At 42.8% G+C, this 20,315-nt stretch overlaps 5 protein-coding genes across 5 annotated transcripts; 2 read left to right on the forward strand and 3 right to left on the reverse strand.

Moving 5' to 3' along the window:
• Nucleotides 1-2,953: 2,953 nt before the first annotated feature.
• On the reverse strand, nucleotides 2,954-5,174 carry EAE97_004651 (uncharacterized protein; the record flags this gene model as incomplete). The annotated part of the gene is made up of 5 exons (XM_038875163.1): nucleotides 2,954-3,828; nucleotides 3,876-4,489; nucleotides 4,571-4,898; nucleotides 5,008-5,045; nucleotides 5,137-5,174. 5 exons carry the CDS (start codon nucleotides 5,172-5,174, stop codon nucleotides 2,954-2,956), a joined length of 1,893 nt encoding a protein of 630 aa, XP_038733520.1.
• Nucleotides 5,175-5,864: 690 nt separating this feature from the next.
• On the reverse strand, nucleotides 5,865-8,126 carry EAE97_004652 (uncharacterized protein). Its single transcript, XM_038875164.1, has 4 exons — nucleotides 7,455-8,126; nucleotides 7,260-7,364; nucleotides 6,818-7,197; nucleotides 5,865-6,758 (listed from the first exon to the last, which is right to left on the reverse strand). Exons 1-4 carry the CDS (start codon nucleotides 7,602-7,604, stop codon nucleotides 6,299-6,301), a joined length of 1,095 nt encoding a protein of 364 aa, XP_038733521.1. The 5' UTR covers nucleotides 7,605-8,126; the 3' UTR covers nucleotides 5,865-6,298.
• A 1,336-nt stretch (nucleotides 8,127-9,462) lies between these two features.
• Nucleotides 9,463-10,488, forward strand: EAE97_004653 (uncharacterized protein; the record flags this gene model as incomplete). The annotated part of the gene is made up of 3 exons (XM_038875165.1): nucleotides 9,463-9,529; nucleotides 9,640-10,068; nucleotides 10,130-10,488. The coding sequence occupies 3 exons, from the start codon at nucleotides 9,463-9,465 to the stop codon at nucleotides 10,486-10,488; spliced, it is 855 nt and encodes a 284-aa protein (XP_038733522.1).
• A 1,982-nt stretch (nucleotides 10,489-12,470) lies between these two features.
• On the reverse strand, nucleotides 12,471-16,716 carry EAE97_004654 (uncharacterized protein). The gene is made up of 4 exons (XM_038875166.1): nucleotides 16,593-16,716; nucleotides 16,238-16,539; nucleotides 13,117-16,187; nucleotides 12,471-13,059 (listed from the first exon to the last, which is right to left on the reverse strand). Exons 1-4 carry the CDS (start codon nucleotides 16,645-16,647, stop codon nucleotides 12,555-12,557), a joined length of 3,933 nt encoding a protein of 1,310 aa, XP_038733523.1. The 5' UTR covers nucleotides 16,648-16,716; the 3' UTR covers nucleotides 12,471-12,554.
• A 1,331-nt stretch (nucleotides 16,717-18,047) lies between these two features.
• Nucleotides 18,048-20,089, forward strand: EAE97_004655 (uncharacterized protein; the record flags this gene model as incomplete). Its single annotated transcript, XM_038875167.1, has 5 exons — nucleotides 18,048-18,215; nucleotides 18,350-18,758; nucleotides 18,808-19,347; nucleotides 19,401-19,881; nucleotides 19,939-20,089. The coding sequence occupies 5 exons, from the start codon at nucleotides 18,048-18,050 to the stop codon at nucleotides 20,087-20,089; spliced, it is 1,749 nt and encodes a 582-aa protein (XP_038733524.1).
• Nucleotides 20,090-20,315: the final 226 nt, after the last annotated feature.

Genomic DNA, 20,315 nt, shown 5'->3' on the forward strand with positions numbered 1-20,315 from the left:
ATATTTATACCTCTTGATATACTTTATCTTGTCTTATGATGAATGATCAATTTCAGAAGTAAGTGAGATTGTGAATAGTTGCAAAAGTTTTTGATGGGGACTTGATTACGTGGTTATGGGATACTACGATGGGTATTTGCCAACAAGGTGTAGATAACTGGTAACTAGTACTTACTGTTGGTTGATAGCGGAAGAGAGTTGCTGAAAATGTGTTACAGATAACCGAATCAAAACCCGTTGTTCCACAACGTATTGCCATGGCTTGCGGATTCTCGTGGATGGATATATTTGTATTTCTGGTAAAAGCAACCACGAACTTCGATGTTATTGAGATGCTGGCCTGACGACGGATGTGGACGAAAGGTCACCAACAGACTGATGAGAGATGAACGTGCAGAGAGTTCCAAGATGCGTGGTATAACATGGCATTGCTATAATATCATCTTATAATCTCAGGATGATGATACTTGTGTGCCTGTTTCCTAGGGAAAGTAGAGATCATGCTGTCACTCCTGCAAGTACTGGCTCGAGATCATCGGTGCCCTACAAATTCATTCAGAAGATCACTTTCCAACAAGAGGATACCAACGTAATACCCATCACAGTCCTCTCAATTGTAATGAGGAAATGATCTCCTACGCCCCTCTATCAAGCCAAACTCACTATCTTCCTTTCGAACATCCGGGCTCGACAGACAGTTCTCCAAAACTAGGTGTTACAGTACTTCTAGCAATTCACGTCTTGCACAAAATTACAATCGCCAGACAATTTGCCGAACAATTTGCTCAATCTTTCTTCCCAGTTAATTGGCCCTCAATTTGGCGATTTTCTCCTCGTCAAATACACCTGGGCATTTCTAGTGATTACCGGGATGGGAATCTAGGTAAATGATGCAAATAGTACTAACAGCAAATCTTTTTTACAAACACCATTCATAATTCATCTAGCTCTCATTCATGATGGCTAGTCCCACAGTGTGTAGAGTCTAGCACAACATTTGGGAGAAAGTCTGTCTTATTTCAGTGAAGATTCATCGAGATTCGTCCAATATCCACGCGAAATTCAACACTCTATTTTCCGGTGATGTTGAAATTGCGGAATTTTGATAGTATACATCCTGCGTATAATTTATTAGAACCCATTTAAGCTACGCAGCTTTTGCAGTCTCGCGTTACGTTCGTGTTTATTCATCACGTATGTTAACACCCAGTAGAGTGCTTTGGTACATTCACTTGATCATTGAAAGAATCAAGTGTATTTTCGATGACTTAGCGAGAAGAGATCTCACTCCATTACCCAACTTCAGTCTAGGATATCTCCTTTCGTGGTTGAATATCAAGTACAATCTAATTCCCCATACTTCACATCTCCACACTTTCCTCCCCTCAACCTAACATTCCCCAACCTCCAAGACCCAAAGCATGACAAGCAGGCTTCCCATAGCAATCCTCTCAACAATCCACATACTCAGCATCCACGCAATATACATCAGCATCTACCAAAGCCGGTTATATATCCGCACCACTTCATCTCTACAACCAAGGACCCTCTGTCCTCCTCGACTCCCACAATCCCATTCTTACGCAGTCCTGCGGGATTTCTCCCATAGATAAACTGCTCACGCTTGCTGGCGTCATTTTTGCGAATATCACAGATGGTTCTGCTCCTGAGTTTTGCTTTCTCTGTATGCGTTTCAATTCGCCGGACAGCTTGTTTCTGAGATCACTATTATCATGGTTAGAGAGATCACAGTTCGAAAAATAACTGCCCTGGCAACATTCCCTGTATCTATATGTATCGGATACATTATTCCATCGATATTAATATCTTTACCCTCACGCTCAACAGTTACCAAACAATGGTTTGGGGGTCTTGGGCAGGATTTTTCTGTTTGGATTTCTGCATGTCAACTTCTTTTAGGCATCTTGTATCCCAAATTCATTTTCCAAACCCAAAATCATGCGCTCCATCTTCCAACATCTTCATCAATACTCAAAAATCAAAATAACAATACTCATCTCCTCTGCTCTCACCAACCCAAATCAAAAAAACCAATCTCCTCCATCAAACTTACAATTTCGCCCTCACAGTATCCACATCCTGCCATCCCCTCCCTCTCACACTCACAACCTGCAACTATCTCTTCCCCTTCCCCTTCCTCCTCCCTCCCCACTATCATTCCCTCTCGACATTCCCTCGAATCTTCATCCCTCCACCCTTTTGGTCACAAAAACAAGTGGAATCTATGGCAATGGCAATCCATGATTTCCTGCAATACGATCAACATATCGGATCAAGCGCTGCGTTTACATGGGCTATGACTTTGATTACCAATTCGAGAGAACAATTTACATAGCGTGAAGTCGTCAAACTATGAATTTGGAGTTTGGGAATTGCCGTTTTTGCGGGACCGAGAGGAGCGGTGGTGTGACTTTTGAGGGAGAAAGATTTGAGGGTCAGTTTGGGAGGAGGGAAGTAGGGTATGGAGAGGGAAATACGTATTGAAAAGAGATTTAGCTAGAGCAAATTTTCAATATTAAAAAGATACCGAATGGAGTTATGCTCGGATTTCGCTCCGGGTTCTCTCCTCTTCACGAATTTTCTCGCTTGTCAAATACATACACGATTAAAAGCACAAGTAGACAAGCAAGCAACTACACAACCATCAAATCTAATTACCCACAACCTGGAATGCTAAAATCTCGTATTGGTATCAATAAAAAAACGACATTAAATACACTGCTAGCTTTTTCGCCTATGATCGCCCAGTAATATTTTCGTTTCCACTTCCCGCTTTCCATTCCTTACTACTATTTCCATTCATTACCGACAATGATTCGTCGTCTCTCTCCCAAAACAATTTTTCCCATTTATAAACAACGATGACTATTAATATTCCACTGCAGCCAATTATCCCTTTATACCACACTGTCCCTGATTACAACTTCTTCGTCTACTTCTTCTTGCCCTTTCCTTTATCGCTTCCACCCTCTTTCTCCCCCACCAACTTCAATAGCAACTCCTTGAGTTCTCCAACTTCCTTCCTCAACTCTCTTACTTCACAAGTCGCCTCATCACTCTCCACATTTGGTACAACGCCCTTGACTCTCTTTTCCCAGCCCTCTCCTTCGAAATCCACTTCCCCATTCAATTGTTCCCACTCCTCCACTGTATCATCATCGTCATCACCTCTTTGTCTATTTCCCTTGACTCTTATCGCACTTCTCTGTTCAAACCAAGCTGCTATTAAGAGCAATGGTGAATAGATCACTGCCATAACATAATCGTTAAGTTTAGCGTATTGTTTTCTTGGCATCCACCATTCGCAAGGAAGAATGAGGAAGAAGATTTCGATAAGATTAGTTGGTGCGATAAAAACATTCTCATCTGGGGCTCTGACAAATTGCATGGTCTTCTGAGAGAAGAGTGCCATATATTCATCAATGGCATTATCCGTAATATCCTCATAAGCAGAGTTGTAAAGTGCAATGAGGATATTGAGAAGGACTACCATAATGAGAAATGTGAAGATATAATAAAGGATAATTCCAAAAGGTGGAGCGAAGTTGTCAAAACCGGAGAAATCTGGTGATTGCATGACAGCGTTGGCCATTGCTTGAAGGATGAATGTAGCAGAGTCGACATTAGAATCGGCCATGTCCATACCAATGAACGCTTGTAAGAAACCAATGATGATGACAAATAAAAGGGCGAAGAAAATGAGGGATTCTTTCATCATTACTTTGATAACGACAAGCATAGCTCCGAAAAAGCGAATGGAATCGAGGTAGAGTAATAATCTCATCCAGAACATTGGTGCAGAGAAAGCTATCCATGTTAGTATTTTTCAACCACTGAACAAAATTTAGACATACCTAAGAAGTTATAACTAAGCTCATTGAACTTTCCTCTTTTTCCATCATCATCTTGCAGTGGGTGACCAAGAGCAATAATTCTCGTAATCAAACTTGTCGTTAGGAGGGCATAAAGGATTACATTGAAGACATTCCAGAATCCAATATAATATCTTCCAACCTTCCAAAACTTGCTGGCCTCATCGCATATGAAACCAGCTGTGAAAATGTAAAGGATAATTTCTACAATATCCAAATCTCCACTTGGATTGACTGTATTGATAGCACCTGTATACAAAGCCAAATAGATCAATGAAAAGATGATCTGAGTAGCATTTTGATAAACGGGTGCGCGCATGCGATCTGGATCAACATGAGTCCAGTAATGTGTATTGTCCTTCTTCTTATAATCAACGAATTGAGAAGGATCGTTCTCATCTTGTACGAGCCATCCTCTCCAGAGATAATTGACGCATTTCTGATATCCCGAAGAACCAGTAACACGTAAAGCATGAAGATCTACTGCTCTTTCGATAACATTCGCAGGTGCAGTTTGCTCTCCATCGACCAATACCGAATATCTTTTCAACAATACATTTTGTAAAAGATACTCTTGATCTTCTTCTGTTTCGATTCTAGCCATATGTCAGTCTCTTACTTCTTTCGATCTCTCCGATTCCGATTCCGAATTCAAGACCCAGAAGTAGAAAACTCACAATTGTTTCGCAATAACCTCACAAGCCACCGCTCTCACATTGTGTAAATCCGCATCCCAAAGTTCCAACATAGCCTGTTTCTTGAACCATCTCTTACAAACCAACAGTGCATATACTACACAAGCACCATAATCCTTTCCTCCTGCCTCCTTTGCGGCTGCAATAACCTTCCTAGTTATGATTTTCGAATGTGCGCATACGACATTTGCTTCTTCGAGTTCGCATGGTACAGCTTCTTCAATGAGGTAACGAAGACGAAGAGCAGTTTTAGTTACTTCGAGAGGAGGAATGGCGCTGGACAGTTCATCTTCGCGGTAGGAGGGAAGAACTGAGAGTTGTTAGTTGTTAGTTGTTGGTTTTTGTGAGTTGTGATTTTTGTAAATGCGCAATTCGTTATGCGACTCTAGGGAATACAAGCAAGAGAGAAGAAGACTTACGACGACGAGCTTCATCGCGCCAAAGATGTTGATCTGCGCTATTCATCAAAGTGTCAGTATCAATTGCATTATCCACATAAGTGATAGCTCGTTCCTCTCCAGCTATTACATATCGCGGGGTTCACAAACCTTCCATCCAAACCGAAGAGCTTTCTCCATTGAACCATTGTGAATGAATGCAATGAATTGCAATAGCTCCCGTCTCAATTGCTATTTCCTTTCCAAGAACGACGATCAAAGGTCGTCAAAACAATTTGCTTTGAAAGGAAAAATGACTTATCGCATTGATGTGCTTACACGAAAGTTGTTGGTTTTGCTAATTCGCGTTCTGTGCCTTGTGCATCCACTTCCAAGGTTTGCTTTCTCTCAAGCCTATTTGGATTTCTTTGCTTGGCAGATAGGCGGTGGATAGCACCTGCTCAGTGAGCCGAGCCCGGAGAGCTTAAGTTTTATGACGTGGTGCCAGCAAAAGAGTGAGTGAAAAGCCATTTTATCGACTGGCAATACGATACGAAGCCATGAACTTGAAAATACAGACTTTGAAGATATATTTTTGCTTATGGTCTTGGACAGCGATAGATGTGGAATTGATTGACGGACTGTACGACTGACTGTGATATACTATATTGGTAGGGTCTAGTTCTAGCTACCTACCTAGCTATTATGTAATCCATGTGAGATCATCTGTGGCGCACATATGAATGCATTAGGTAGGTATGGTATGATCCATTACCTACCTCCAGCTACCGGTGAACCTCACGAGCCACAGGTGCCACACTCAAACGGAAAGTTTTATACCTAGGTCGCCACGAGTAAAGACATTGACTGATCAACCACATCGTACAACGAACAAGAAGATTCTTTGTTTTAGATTAAACTTCATTATAATCATAATCTCAATGGTATCAGAACTTTAACCCTTTAACATACATATATAGGGGAAAACAAAATTTCGATCTATCAATATTCGACTCCCTCAACCAAATTAAATGGCCAACCGAACGTGTTCCTGGTATCCAGCCTGTCTGTTCTGTGTAAACCTGATTCCCCAAGATGTTCTAAAAACCCCAAGATGTGACGCCGGCGGGGGTAATTCTTGATACGTGTTCATACTCCATATCGTAAGTAGAACAGCGATATCTCACCCTGGTATCATATCCATATATCGTACAAAATCTTCGTATACTTTTCTGTGTATATTTTTTCCTCCTTATGGAAGCCCCTTCATCAATTGGCTTCAAGCCGAGAATTTACGTCATTCGAGCACAACGGATCGGTATAGCGTAGTCCCCTATTGAATGTTTCTCTGCGAATTTCTGTGCCCTTTCCACCCTAAGATTTGACTTTGTTCCCATTCTCCCGGCGCAGAGTGTCTATTAGCACTTGTCACAGTAACCTTCGTCTCTTTCAAAATATGTTTCTGACTTTCTCCATCATCTTTTTCAATATCCGAGTCGCCTAATTGAACGAAAGTATCCAGATTGATATCTGATCTCTTTCCTGTACCGTGTTGAGTGCGCGGTACATTTCCATTCTTTCCTGATGTAGGATTGTTGGAGTTTCCAGTAGTACTGAGATTGAGGAAGGGAAGGGATAAGAGAGGACGAAGGGCAGGGAGAGATCCGGCGAAGATTCCCATTGCTTCCTCGATGACGGACCAGAGTCCTATGCGACCGGTACCGAACATGAACTCGGTAGGATCGCTGTAGAGTGATAGGTAGCGGAGTCGAACGATTGTTGCACAGCTTGCACTGAAGATGAATTAGTCTCAAGCCATCTTCAAAATACCCAAGAAACCAAGAGAACTCACAAAGCAGCCAATCCCAAAATACAAGCCACCGAGACCTTAACTCTACTCTTCATCTGAATGTTCCTCAACAATACCGCAGGCAAAATCGCCAATGCCCAATCTGTTGCGATTTCCACGGCCGAAAAGAACAAACTGACATCACTGTTCAGTTGCAAATTACACACTCCTTCCGATTCCCCCCATAGCGTATTGATCGGATGACATATATTCGCAATGCCTATCATGAAAATAAGGGCAGAGATAGCGGTCATGATCATAATACCCCAGACGGTATAAACATAGCGACGACGGGTATCAGCGATACGGAGGAGAGTTACTGCAATACTGCATTTGATAGCTACAGCACCAGTAGCGTAGAAAAACTCAGCAATGAAGAAGAGCTATGAGATGATCAGTATGGTGGAAACCTTGAAACCCAATTCTCAGGAAAAATAATAAATACCTTAGTCCCCCTTGCAATATCATACGCACTCAAGTATTTAGCTTTCTGACCACTCCCATAGAAACTGCATACAATACACAGACTACTCGTGACAGTAAATAGCAACTACTCAACCATTACCATATTAGCATCAATTCTCTCTCCAAACCACATCTTTTGAAGAAGTCAAACAAGGGAACACAAAAAAAACCATACCAAACCAATCGCCATAACAATATCATCCAATCCCCAAATCTTCCTCCACAACCTCACACCCGCACGCATGGAAAAAGTGATCCAGCACAACGCCAGCAACAAAATCGAGGTCCAAAATAATGCGACTCCATCCCCTGCGATCTTCGACATATTTGCGGTTCTGCTTTCGTCACACTCCGTCGATTTGTCGCCGAGCAGCTGATCTTAAGAACTAGCTCACTGATCACACCGAACACACAAAGTAGGTAGGTATGTAAGAATCGTAAGATAAGATAAACAAAACTTGCAAAAAAAATAAAAAACCACTGATACTGCTACTAAGATTCGAAAGTATACACATGCATGTTAGAAATCCAATCGCACGAATACGAAAATAAAGTACGGTGCAGTAGTTGTCTACTTAGCACTTTAGTTTCCTTCCCAGTCTTGATATATCTCCATATATCATAATGATCGAAAAATCTCATTCCAGATCCCTCCCCTTCGTGATACTTCGGGATATTCCCTGCGCATGCCTTGAGTGCTGATAGGGCGGAAAGTGCCCGAGAAGACATAATTCGAGACTTCCTGGCTCGAATCATATGGGTACTCTGTTCATGTTATTCCTCTTTGGGATTGTTCATATGAAGAATTCTAAGTGCCCTCGCTCGGCTCGATTAATGGTGGACCCGAGACCAAGTTCTGAGCTTCTTTAGTTCTTTAGTGGGTGGTAGCTTGGTAGGGGTGTGATTCCTGCTTTTATGTACGGTGTGCACTTGGTATATCTTGGGTGTATAAAAGTCTAGAGTGGGAGGAACACCTAATATTCGAGAAATTCATTGTTATGATAGGGTAATGCAGAGTTAATTAGTCTTCTTTTGACGGCGTCCTTACTGAGAACTGATATATCATTAATGGGTAGGACTACCGGCAATGCATTCCTTCTCCGCGCTCCATTCCTTTTTAGTTCCAGAACTAATTTCATAATTCAAAGCTTTTCTTTGAGTATATTCCTAGGTAGTGTATAAATCGATAGTCATTATTGAATTAATTATGGAATCGTGAACAAGACTCAACCCATTACCTAGTATCAGACCATCAATTCAAGGGGTAACGAATCGCACCATCCCCTCCGCTTAAAGCTTATTCGGGGCGAAAAACTTTCAAGATTACGCTGAATATCATTTCCATGTGTTCCGATTGGAAAATTGGCTCATGATCTCCATCGACATCAGGGACTGTGTTCTTAAAGTTTCCCTTTTCAAGATCGTTGACAAGAGCTCCTATCCAAGTCAAATCTTAACAAAAGTGGGATACATGTTCACAGAGTCCCTCGCTGCGAGGGCCTCGCAGCGGCAGTTACATTTACAGTAAGATCGCCCATTCCAAACAGCAAATCCAACGGTTTTCCACACAATTGTTACAGAAAAAAATAAACAGCATGGGGGACATCCATGAAAACACGCACAACTTGCGTGAAGCCCTAGAACTCCAATATGAAATGTATTATTACGCTACGTAAGCGACTAAAAGCTCCACATAGGTATGTATATCGGCGACATTTGTTTTGGAATTCAATCGGTCCCTAGTTCGGGGTCGGTTAACACAAGCCTGAAGCTTCAGAATCCAACTTTTTTTCTGCCAGTCGGAAATCTCAGTCACATGTTTTCAAATTTCCTCGCTCGAACGATTTCTTTGCCCATGAAGCTAATCTTAATACGCTCCACCCTAAAATTCATTTATTAATTCGTAGCCTACGGCGCTATATCCTCCTCAAGAGGACCAGCCCGAGGTTCCGCATAATGTGTCAAATGTATACGGAGTAGACCAGTGTTACTAGTAAGGGACCAGTGCCCCACTAACAGCTGTCATATTGAGTTTTGAGGGGTTGTTTAAGCTTGCTATTGTCCTTAAGGTTTTCCTACCATATCAATTGTGATTTTCCCATAGTTCTTCCTTTGTACCAGAATCTATCATATTGTACTATTAACAAGAAACATCCCCAGTCGCATACATACATATATACATCATGTCTGAAATCATTATCAAAAACGAAGATTTGGCAAGCCTTAAGGGCAAGGTTGTCATTGTGACAGGTAGGTTACATTCATCATACATAGAAATCACGTAGACGAGTTCCCACACCTGTGTACCTTACATCTACTCCTCACAACCCCTCATACTCACATAAAACCCCTCATTCTAGGCGGTTCCTCAGGAATTGGTCTCGCAACCATCGACCTCCTCTTATCTCTCGGAGCCTCCGTCGTCAGCGCAGACATCAACCCTCCACCCACCCCAATCTCTTCCCCCTCATTCCTATTCGTCCAAACAAACGTAGCCATCTGGTCTTCCCTCGCTGCCCTCTTCAAAGCCGCTGTCGAGAAATTCTCCCACATCGACTATGTATTCGCCAACGCTGGAATCGGTCCTCGAGGAAACTATATTGCCCTCGACACTGACGAGAATGGAGATCTCAAGGAGCCAGTCCATGAAGTCTTGGAAGTGAACTTCAAGAGTGTAGTCAACACCGCTTGTTTAGCAATCCACTATTTGAAGCAAAATGCCCAGGGAGGAAACATCGTACTCATGGGATCGAGTACTGGATTACAACCTTTGAGAGCACCAGATTACTGTAAGATACCCTCCTCTTCTCCCAATTCCCCAAATTAGAAAATAAACTAACAATCCCAAAGCCGCAGCCAAAGCAGGAGTCCTCGGTTTCGGCCGCTCAATCCAACGAACCATCAAAGCAGCAAAACTCCCCATTCGAGTCAACACCCTCGCACCATCCTGGACTTCCACCCAGGTTTTGCCTGATCTCGATGGTATCATGGCTGCCATCTCCCACAAGGCGCAATCTTGTGATGTTGTAGCTAGAAGCGCAGCATTCTTGATGACTACAACTGATAGAGAAGGAGATATCTTATACGTATCTGACGGACGTATCACAGAGATCGAGCAGAGTATCTTGGCTCCAGCCTACGCGGCTATCAAGGGTGATGGACCAAGTGACGATGAGATTTTGGAGCGAATTTTTGGTTTGGGTGCATAAAGGATGATTCATGAGGTGCGATTGGCGTGAATGATTCGGATGTTTAGCGTGTCAGTAATTGACATCGATGATTTGGCTTGTTTAGATGAAGAGATACCATATTTTATGTACTCGATCGAGTATGTATGCATTAGTTATGAATGAAATTTGAGCTGTTCATGACATTTTGCTATTTCCATCTCCCTGAACTGCTATACGCTGATCCTCCTACTCATACTTCTCTGTGAATGTACGGCAATTGAAAATGAAATACAACGGCGATTGTCTTCTCTATACCTGACTGCCGAAATTCAATAAGTACCGTTCGAGCTATTCATCGGCACCTGAGACGAACGTTAGGGATCTAGATCCTCCCATCCGCACCGCCTGTCAATTGTCAATCATAGCCATTTTGCATTCGCACATCAGCATCTCCACAAAAGCACGAAACACAATTGCGAAAAAATAGGGAAACTCTAGCCTATCTTCCCACACACATGATTCCCAGCAGCAATCCGACAGAATTTCAACTAGCCAAGAGCGAACGTACTCCTTACACAAACCCATCCATCCTCCGTCCGTACAAGAAGATTTCACAATGTTTCACCTCCCCGGTATTTGCATTGATCACACAGCATATTTCCCATTTGGGTCGCGCTCATCCGCTCCTAGACGTTATTCGGAGATAACGCCGACATCCTTGATTCATCGTTCTCTAGCGTTGAGAGCGGGTAGACCAGCCTTCCAGTCCCGGCAGATTAATTTTGTATTTTAGCGAGCGTAGGAACGAATGCACTGCACTATATGTAATTTTTCTCCTCATGATCTGTCGTCCGCGAAATTCATCGCAGCAAGAATCAAGATCGAGTATCAGAGCCGACTGGGCGTTCTAAAATGGGATATCCAAGACTTTTCCCCATGGATGCATGAGGTAGAAAATCAGGAGAACAAAACAATTGATGCACATACACGTACAACCCAGAAAACGAACAGAACTTTGATACAAATGATATGAAATGTGATTAAGTAACCTTGACTTACTTACTACTCACTCATGCCGCGTGCAGCGAGCCCAAGCAACCCCACTACCAAAAAAACCGGATTCGTCCTCTTATAGTCTACGATCTTGTGATATATACTTCCAGCTTCAGGGTTGCCTACATTGTGCCACCTGAGAGAACGAGCAAATAAGCAAGTTGAGTTAGAACAAAGCTCCAGTCCCCTGCATGGAAATATTGGACTCACACTGCCAGCCGCTCCCTCTTCAGCCTCAAAAGTCTAATTCTCAGCTTCGCTGGCGGCATATCTTTTACCAAAAGCACGAAAAAAGTAAGTTCAAGAAAGAACACTCTAGATCTTCATTTCTTTTCAACATTCCCTAGAAAATCAAAATCTATTAGTGTGTATCTTTCGTTCAGTGCATACAAGTTGTTCTCATCATTTTCTACATCTCCTACGAATCACATAGAATCCCAAGTATCTCTTTCGTTCGTCGATCCCTCCTGTACACCAAAGCGGCCAAGATCAGAGACTCTAACGACTGGGTGCCTATAAGAAGAGTAGAGATCTACCTCTTGCATGAGGAAAGTACTAAGTTAGCTCGAGCTTTGATTGGGCTTCGATGTCAATGGAGAAGGGGTGGTGTTTGATACCAGCTTACACAGAGATTGCATATACACATATCCAGACACATATCCATAGCCATCGACGATCTCTCGTGCCCGATACTTGATATCTAAATCGTCCGTAGGATGTACACTAGCTGGACTGAACGACCTCCACCTATCAACGTTTAAACATCCCATGATAAGGCCATCAGATCTGATACCGGACTCTTTCATTCTTGGAAGAAAGCTCACTTCGGCATCTTGGAAGTGATAGACGAATATATTCAAAATTTTCATCACATTCGAGGTGTAGAAAATGCTACATAGCACGGGGAAAATCACTACAAAATGAATCCAAATGAACTAATACCCACCAAGTATACAACATCAAAAACAACGGATAGAATGATGAAAATCTCAATAGTAATCTATAATATACAATCTACCTGCGCACCGTATCTACTTTGCCATTGATGATATTCATGATCTAACCTTCGTCTTAATCTTTTTCTCCAACTCCTCAATCTCTCTTTGAGCCTTTTCCTCCTCTGCTTTCATCGCCTCCAACTTCAAATCTTCAATCCTCTTCTGTTCCCTTGCAAGTTGATCTGGTCTTCGAATCGCGATATCCTTTGGTTTGTAATCACTGAAAAGAGCTTTGAGCACCTTTTCAATAACAAAACAAGCAAGATAATCCACAATCATCGTAGTCGTCATAACTACTTTGAAATCATATGAGAATGGAACCAATTTCATTTTCTCATTAACCTCAGGGATGAATTCAGTCGAGCAAGAGAAAGCGATTGCGGATACACCAATGATACCGTAGTACATTCCTTTGTTTTCGGAAATGGCTTCACGGAATGGACGACCTTGATAATTGATTGCGAATGTGGAAATTTGTTGAATCAGTTGAAGAAGATAGACAGCGCTGTTTAGGAGGGATGGAGCGAATTCTCCTTCGAGATCAATGTCTGGGTCACGTCTGATAAGATATTAGTACCTGTTGCGCTGGTGAAAATGAGAGAAGGGTTTAACTTACGGAGCAATCTTGTCGCAGAAACGAGCGATATAAATGAGTGTGGCGATATGAACTGCAAATTGTCCAAGAATAGATCCAATGATATAGAAGTTGAAGATATTTGGCTGGGGTCTTTCTTTGGATAGGCCTTCCACGGACTTAGCCCGGGAAATTGACAGAAAGCAAACACTCATGAGCATTCCACTAATTGTCACTTGACCATCACCAAATTTAATACCTTCGAGATACAACACACTCAAACTGTAGGCGCTAATGAGACAATTCAAAGCGAGAATTTTGTACATTTGAATAGTTGCAACGAGCGTACAACGACCTTGACGAATGATGTTGGGGATGGCAATGACGTTACTCAGTTTACTGGTGAATGGAGCAGCGACGGATGCATCACCAAGCTTGATTGTAGGTGGCTCGTCGTCATCCATTTCTGCCTCCATCAGACTTTGAGTCATTTTATCAGCGAGACTAGCCGCTTTCTTCTGTGCATCATTCAAAGTCGGCTTGTTTTGCTGACCATTAATCAATGCTTGAGCGCCAGGCGAAGTAATCGTTTCCACTTCATCAGTTTTATTTTTGTTAGCAGCTGTCTCCATAAGCGCCACAGAAATACCCTTCTTCTCAGCTTCCCGTTGAATAGCTTTATCGTAGTGTGGATTTTTAGGTCCCGGTGGATACAAGTGTGCAATCAATATGGGTACTGGAGGAGTCGGTTGGTTGAATCGTGTCATCATCTGACATTGCTTCTCGTAAAGCTCTTTCATTTTGTTGTTTCTGAAATGTTCGGCAATCTTGTTGAGATCCTCTTGCGAACCATTGAGCAACGCAATACCAATATGAGCTTGCTTCAAGGCTCCAACGTCGTTCGTTCCATCACCAGCCATAAGAGTGTGATATCCAAGATCTCTCAAGCCGGTAAGAATTTCTTCTTTCTGTTTTGGAGATACACGAGCATACACCCATGCGTAACGGTAAATGGTAGAAAGTGCAGATTGATCCTTGAATTTAGACAAAGCGTAACCAGTGACACACAAGTCATTTTTCTCGATAATGTTCTTGTCAATGGGCTTGGAAGGATCAACGGGAATGCTGATACTATCATCAACACTTCTCCATACAAGTTTCTCCCCCGAATCATCGTGTTCTGGTGCATCAAGAATGAGGACATCTCTATCCACAATTTCAACTTCTCTGGCAACATGGATAGCGGTCAGAGGATTGTCACCAGTAATCATAACGACACGGTGACTACTTTCATTGAGCATTTGTACAGCTTTCTTCGCGTCATCCTTGAGAGGGCAATGTAGGACCAAGAAACCAGCGAAATGTAATTCGCTCTCCACTTCTTCACGCTTTAGATCATTGATTTTGCCAGAGCCAAGTTCAGATTCGGTGGATAGATATTTGTAGGCCAAAGCGAGAACACGGGATCCTTTCCTGGTAAAGTATTTGTAGGTTTCTTCGTAATCCGCGGGGACCTTGACCAACATTCTCATGATGGTTTCCGGAGCTCCTTTGACACCAACGAATGTAGAACGAATCTTCTTACCAGTTTGGGTATTGAGAGCGGTCAATGAGGCGACAGAGCTTTGACGTTTAAGGGCAGACGAGAATTGGAAACGGCGTTTGATTTGAACCGAAGATGAGGGTGCACCAGTTTGAATCTTGCTGGACAAAATATCATTTCGACCAAGTGTCCAGCCCAACGAAGTCAATGTAGCTTTCTCCATAGGATCTCCGACAATATCACCCTCATCCAATTTGACGAGGGCATGAGCCGTAGCGAGCACATATGTGGTCTCCAATGAAGCTTGTAAGACAGGAGTGATATGGCTGTGAGCACCATCGTTTTCACGAGGGGTATCGGTACCGGAATGACCTAGGCCTAGACCGGCGATACCCTCAACGACTAAATCTTCTCCAGTCAATGTACCAGTCTTGTCGAAACATGCGACATCAACTCGCCCAGCGAATGGAATACGGAATGGTTCGGTGCAATAAATAGCATAACGACTAAGAGCTGCCAAACTAGTGTTGACTGCAAGACTGAGCTCCATGGGTAATTCTGGGGGTACGACACTGGTAACAATCAAGACGCAATCAAGCAAAAGCTTTGATCGTTTTCTGTCCTTTCTCACACCTTCATCCCAGACATACCAAGATGCAGCGATTGCGAAAATCAACAAGAAAAGAATGAAGAACAATGCTTCAGCATTATTGGCAGATACGCGCTCGGTAGAATAAATCATAGTTCGAACCAAGCTTCCCTGCGAGGTCTCGAATCCAGTTTTTACCACAATGGCCATAGCACCATTATCCGGGGGAGATGGAACGCCCGAAGCGATCTTTGGCCTTTCTTCATCGGTATTTCCATGTGTAATTTGTAGAACTTTTGTTCCTCCATAAAGGAACGCATTCTTGTCAAGACCTTCTGGCTCCAGAACTGCATCACTGGGTCTGAGTTGAACCGAATCCTTTAATAGTGGGGTACTTTCTCCAGAAAGCATAGCTTCGTTCACAATGGCGCTTCCTTCAACCAAAATCATATCGCAGGCTACACCACTGTCCTCCTTGGTTCGGCCAACTGAAACGAGATCTCCTGGTAGAAGCTTATCACTTTGTGTTTCCTCCCATTTGTTCAAGCGGTACACGAAGATATCGTATGGCTTAATACTCATTCCTCGGAATTCGGTCAAGGTTCTTTGGCGTTGCCAGACTACAGTACTCTCAAATCCTACTAACATGACCAGGGTAAACAAGGAATAGTACCAGTAATCATCCAACATCCATAGCCCAACACAAAAGATTTGGAAGACGAAGAATGGTGCGACTGCATGTTCTTTGAACAATTCTGAAAAGGTGGGAACTGGGATATCGAAAGTGTTGTCGCCATAATGTTGATGAATTCTGGATAGCTCAGATGCCGAATCGATACCTCTAGACTTTTGATATGTCTCCAAAAGTGGCTTTGGCTCTTGATCTATCGAGTATGTCAAGGGGGCAAACGAGTTCTTCGATGGATCGTAGAGAAATCGACGTTTTTGAAAGAGGAAAGAAACATTGCTTTTTCCACCAGCCTTGAGAAGAGTCAGTCAAGACGACTGTGGGGGAACAAGAATCAACCTACATTATCTCTATCTATTTTACAAAAATCTGCAGATCCAGCATTCGTAACAGGGTGAACCTTGATGAGCTGGGCAGTTGAAACAGACTTTGCAGATGTCGAAGTGAACAGAGATCTCAAGTTAATATTCCAATGTGTGCTGAGCCATACTAAACTTTGCGCTGTAATAATTGTTCCACACCACACAAAAGTCCATTCTTGCCCGCCGATATGTTGATCGTATAAATCTTGCGAGAGATAGTATCGAAAGAAGACAGGCCATATAATCGCGAAGGGCCATATATAAGTATGCAACCAAAGCGGTACTATAGTCAGTTAGAATTGTATACCATCTATTGAATGGTGGGGTTTTACTCACATGGATTATGCAATGTTGCGGATGCAATCATGGGATTATCCACTAGAGGCGCCATTGCGCAGGTTGGTAAGTGAAAGGGTTACGTTGAAGCTATTCACAAAATTCTCCAAGGCATAGGTGGCACTGAGTTATCATCATCAGCTAAACTTAAGAAATCGGAACATCGGAGCTTAATTGTTCGCTTAACCATATCTCAACGTGAGTGCAGTATCACGTGCAAGGGCCATTCTGGCTCGCCTGGTACATTCCTGCTGAATGTTTCTGTTTGGCCCTCGACAATGTTAGTTCTCTGGAAGATAAGTGAGGTACAGCAATGTTTGAATCACATACTTGTATTCATCCTTTGAGCAAGACTGATATCCAATGAACCAGCACAGGAAGCATCGCCTCCCAATCCAGCCAAATATTCTTATCGAAAATGAGGTATATCGACCTACATGGGGTGTGTACAACACTTTGATTTCCCGAAATCTTACCAGGTAATCTCAAAGTTACCTGCTATATGAACATTCAATGCAACTGCTTTCCTTATCACAATCGATATTCATATTCTTTACAGAGTTCAATGATATTAATATCATTTCCTTCAATTCATATTCCAATCAGAACATTAAAGCCATGTCCTTTACGCACATCATATATACATGTATACAATATCAAACAAAGTTCAATCACAATCATTCAATTTAGTCGTATGAACATACGTACAGATTTGACAGTTGTTTAGTAACAATGCACGGATACTTTGCCACTATACGCCGCAATCGGGTGTTCTGAGCTTCTGATGGGTTCCCAACAACCTGAGGCTATCTTTCCTTTGCTCACCGATAGATTTCCTACATGAGCCATGATTACTTCCCATACCCCCGGATAGGCCATCAAGTCTCTAAGGCTGAAAGTCCCCGCATCTCATACTCCATTGCACATCAAATTCTCGGAACTCCCCTTATAGATGTGCGGATGTAGGCGTGAAAGCTGCAGACCGACTTCAATGTATTGAGTCCGAACGATAGGTTATCTATCGAGTTACCAGAAGTGTATCAAGATGATAATGAAGGATGTAAGTTATCAAGCAACACGATATCAGCCCGGGGTAATTTACCACATTAGCATGATACTAGGCCCATCGAGAGGCTAGGTCCGGCGAGGATTATCTTTTGGAACGTCTGACTGGTAAATGAGGGCCAATATCGGAGCTGCCAAGTGGCCAAGCCAAAAAGTTAGCAGCTTGGTTGCTTGGCGGTAATCAGCACTTCCACACGAACAAATAGAATCTTCAAATTTTTCATTATCAGAAAGATAAGACTTTTCAATGCGGGCGAATTTCAGAGGGGTATATAGTTATTGCTGTGGTACAATGTCTTGACTCCATTGAATTCTGTGTTTCGGAACGAACCGACCAGAGATCCAACTACACTCCATTCTATTATCTCGCTGAGAATTTCCTGGTTGATCATGGTTGGTTGGGATACCAAACTCAACGATGCTGTTGCCGGCAGCATCGTTGGTAGAAGATTTCGTCTTGAGGGTTCTGGTCATGTAAAGTCGAGAGAGGGGTCAAGGTTTCTGACAGAAATTCGTGCTGGATTGGCGACATTCTTCGCAATGGCATACATTATTTCTGTATGTTATTGTCTCTTCATTTTCTTCACCTAATCCAATCATTCGCGATCACGAGGAGGACAGCCTTCCCTTTAAAAGTTCATTGCAGGTTGGGTCGGCTCAGTCTTCGAAATCAGCTGACATTGAGAATTCAGGTCAATGCCACCATTCTCACCGATAGCGGTGGAACTTGCGTTTGTACCGATGCGACTGATCCTACTTGTGCCACCGACGTTGACTACAATCTCTGTCTTGGAGTTATCCGTCGGGATTTCATCACTGGAACTGCTGCCATCTCTGCTCTAACGTCATTCTGTATGGGACTATTCGCAAACATGCCAATTGCATTGGCTCCAGGGATGGGTCTGAATGCTTACTTTACCTACACGGTTGTTGGATTTCACGGGCTTGGGCCTGTTTCATATAGACTTGCCCTCACTGCGGTCTTTGTTGAAGGTTTTGTGTTTGTGGCATTATCGTTACTTGGATTGAGACAATGGCTAGCCAGAATTATCCCCGCTTCCATCAAACTCGCTTCTGGAGTAGGAATCGGTCTATATTTGAGTAAGTATAATTTTGCCATGAAAATAATCCAATACTGATTATCGGATAGCAATTATTGGTCTTGGATACAGTGCAGGTCTCGGAGTCATTACCGGGTCTCAATCTACCCCCCTTGAGCTTGCAGGATGTGTCGCTAGTGCTTTCGACGAAACCGGTGTTTGCCCTGGATCAACTAAGATGCGTTCGCCTACTATGTGGATTGGAATATTCTGCGGTGGTTTTGTGACTGCAATTCTCATGGCATATCGTGTCAAGGGTGCAATCATTGCTGGTATTTTATTGGTAGCGATCACCTCCTGGCCAAGAAATAGTTCAGTCACTTACTTCCCACACAACGATCCTACCGGTGATGCCAACTTTGACTTCTTCAAGAAAGTTGTTACGTTCCATGGAATTCAGGAGACACTTGTGGCACAAGACTGGAACGTAGCTGGCGTTACAGGCCAATTTGGTCTTGCTTTCATCACTTTCCTCTATGTTGATATTTTGGATTGCACGGGCACACTGTATTCTATGGCACGCTTTTCTGGAGCTATTGATGAAGAGACTCAAGATTTTGAAGGTTCAGCTGTAGCATATCTTGTCGATGGTGAGATATTTTTACCTCCTTTCGCTTCAATCATACTAATTTTTTTCACGCAGCTTTCGGCATTTCCATCGGCTCACTTTTCGGGCTCTCACCGGTTACGGCATTCATTGAGTCCGGCGCTGGAATTTCTGAGGGTGGTAAAACTGGTATCACTGCTATGGTCACAGGCCTTTGCTTCTTTATTTCGATCTTCTTCGCGCCTATTTTTGCCTCCATTCCACCATGGGCTACAGGGTCCACTCTGATCATCGTCGGTGCCATGATGTGCAAAGCTGCTAAGGATATTAACTGGAAATACTGGGGCGATGCACTACCAGCTTTCATCACATTGGCTGTGATGCCATTCACATATTCCATCGCGTACGGTTTGATCGCCGGTATTGTTTCTTACATGATTATTAACACCACCACTTGGATAGTGGAGAAGATTTCCGGTGGTCGTATTGTACCATACGATAAGGAGTTCAAGGAACCATGGACATACAAGATCAAGGGTGGTATTCTGCCAGCTTGGCTTGTAAGAGCTTCGAAGGGGTAAGTTCTTGAGCCATCCTTCAAGTCACGAAATCAGATGCTAATTTTTTCCAACAGAAAGAAAGACTTTTGGCACGATGATCCACCAATCAACACTTCATCAGCGGGTTCTTTCTCGGCTGGGGATTATGCGGATAAATCACGTGTTGAACCTCAACCCGTAACTCGTGCCATCGATGAGTCGAAGGCTGGTGAGAAGTTGGCTTAATATCTGTCTCTCGTTTCAATTTTGAAAAGAATTTGTAGAATATCTTATAAGGAGCGGGAAATGATTATCGGTGTTGAATTAAGGGATTGGAGATACCTGGTGGGAAAATATGGAAAACGAGGGTTGAGCACCTTCCTATATAATTATATTATTTTATGCAACAAATAATCAGCACTACTTGTTAATATTAAAATGTTACTTGGATCTTTGTTCATTTGTAATCACA

This window comes from Botrytis byssoidea (assembly GCF_014898295.1).
Source record: "Botrytis byssoidea strain MUCL 94 chromosome Unknown BBYS_008, whole genome shotgun sequence".
In the NCBI taxonomy this organism is placed as follows: domain Eukaryota; kingdom Fungi; phylum Ascomycota; class Leotiomycetes; order Helotiales; family Sclerotiniaceae; genus Botrytis; species Botrytis byssoidea.

Bases quoted from the DNA above. Each gene is read 5' to 3' on its own strand.
- EAE97_004652 (XM_038875164.1), bottom strand. From the start codon at position 7,604: ATGTCGAAGATCGCAGGGGATGGAGTCGCATTATTTTGGACCTCGATT. The intron at 7,365-7,454 runs GTATGGTTTTTT...ATGGTTGAGTAG, and splicing joins TTGTTATGGCGATTGGTTTG to TTGCTATTTACTGTCACGAG. The intron at 7,198-7,259 runs GTATTTATTATT...ATCATCTCATAG, and splicing joins ATATTGCAAGGGGGACTAAG to CTCTTCTTCATTGCTGAGTT.
- EAE97_004654 (XM_038875166.1), bottom strand. From the start codon at position 16,647: ATGGCGCCTCTAGTGGATAATCCCATGATTGCATCCGCAACATTGCAT. The intron at 16,540-16,592 runs GTGAGTAAAACC...AACTGACTATAG, and splicing joins CGCAACATTGCATAATCCAT to TACCGCTTTGGTTGCATACT. The intron at 13,060-13,116 runs GTAAGTTAAACC...ATATCTTATCAG, and splicing joins TTCTGCGACAAGATTGCTCC to ACGTGACCCAGACATTGATC.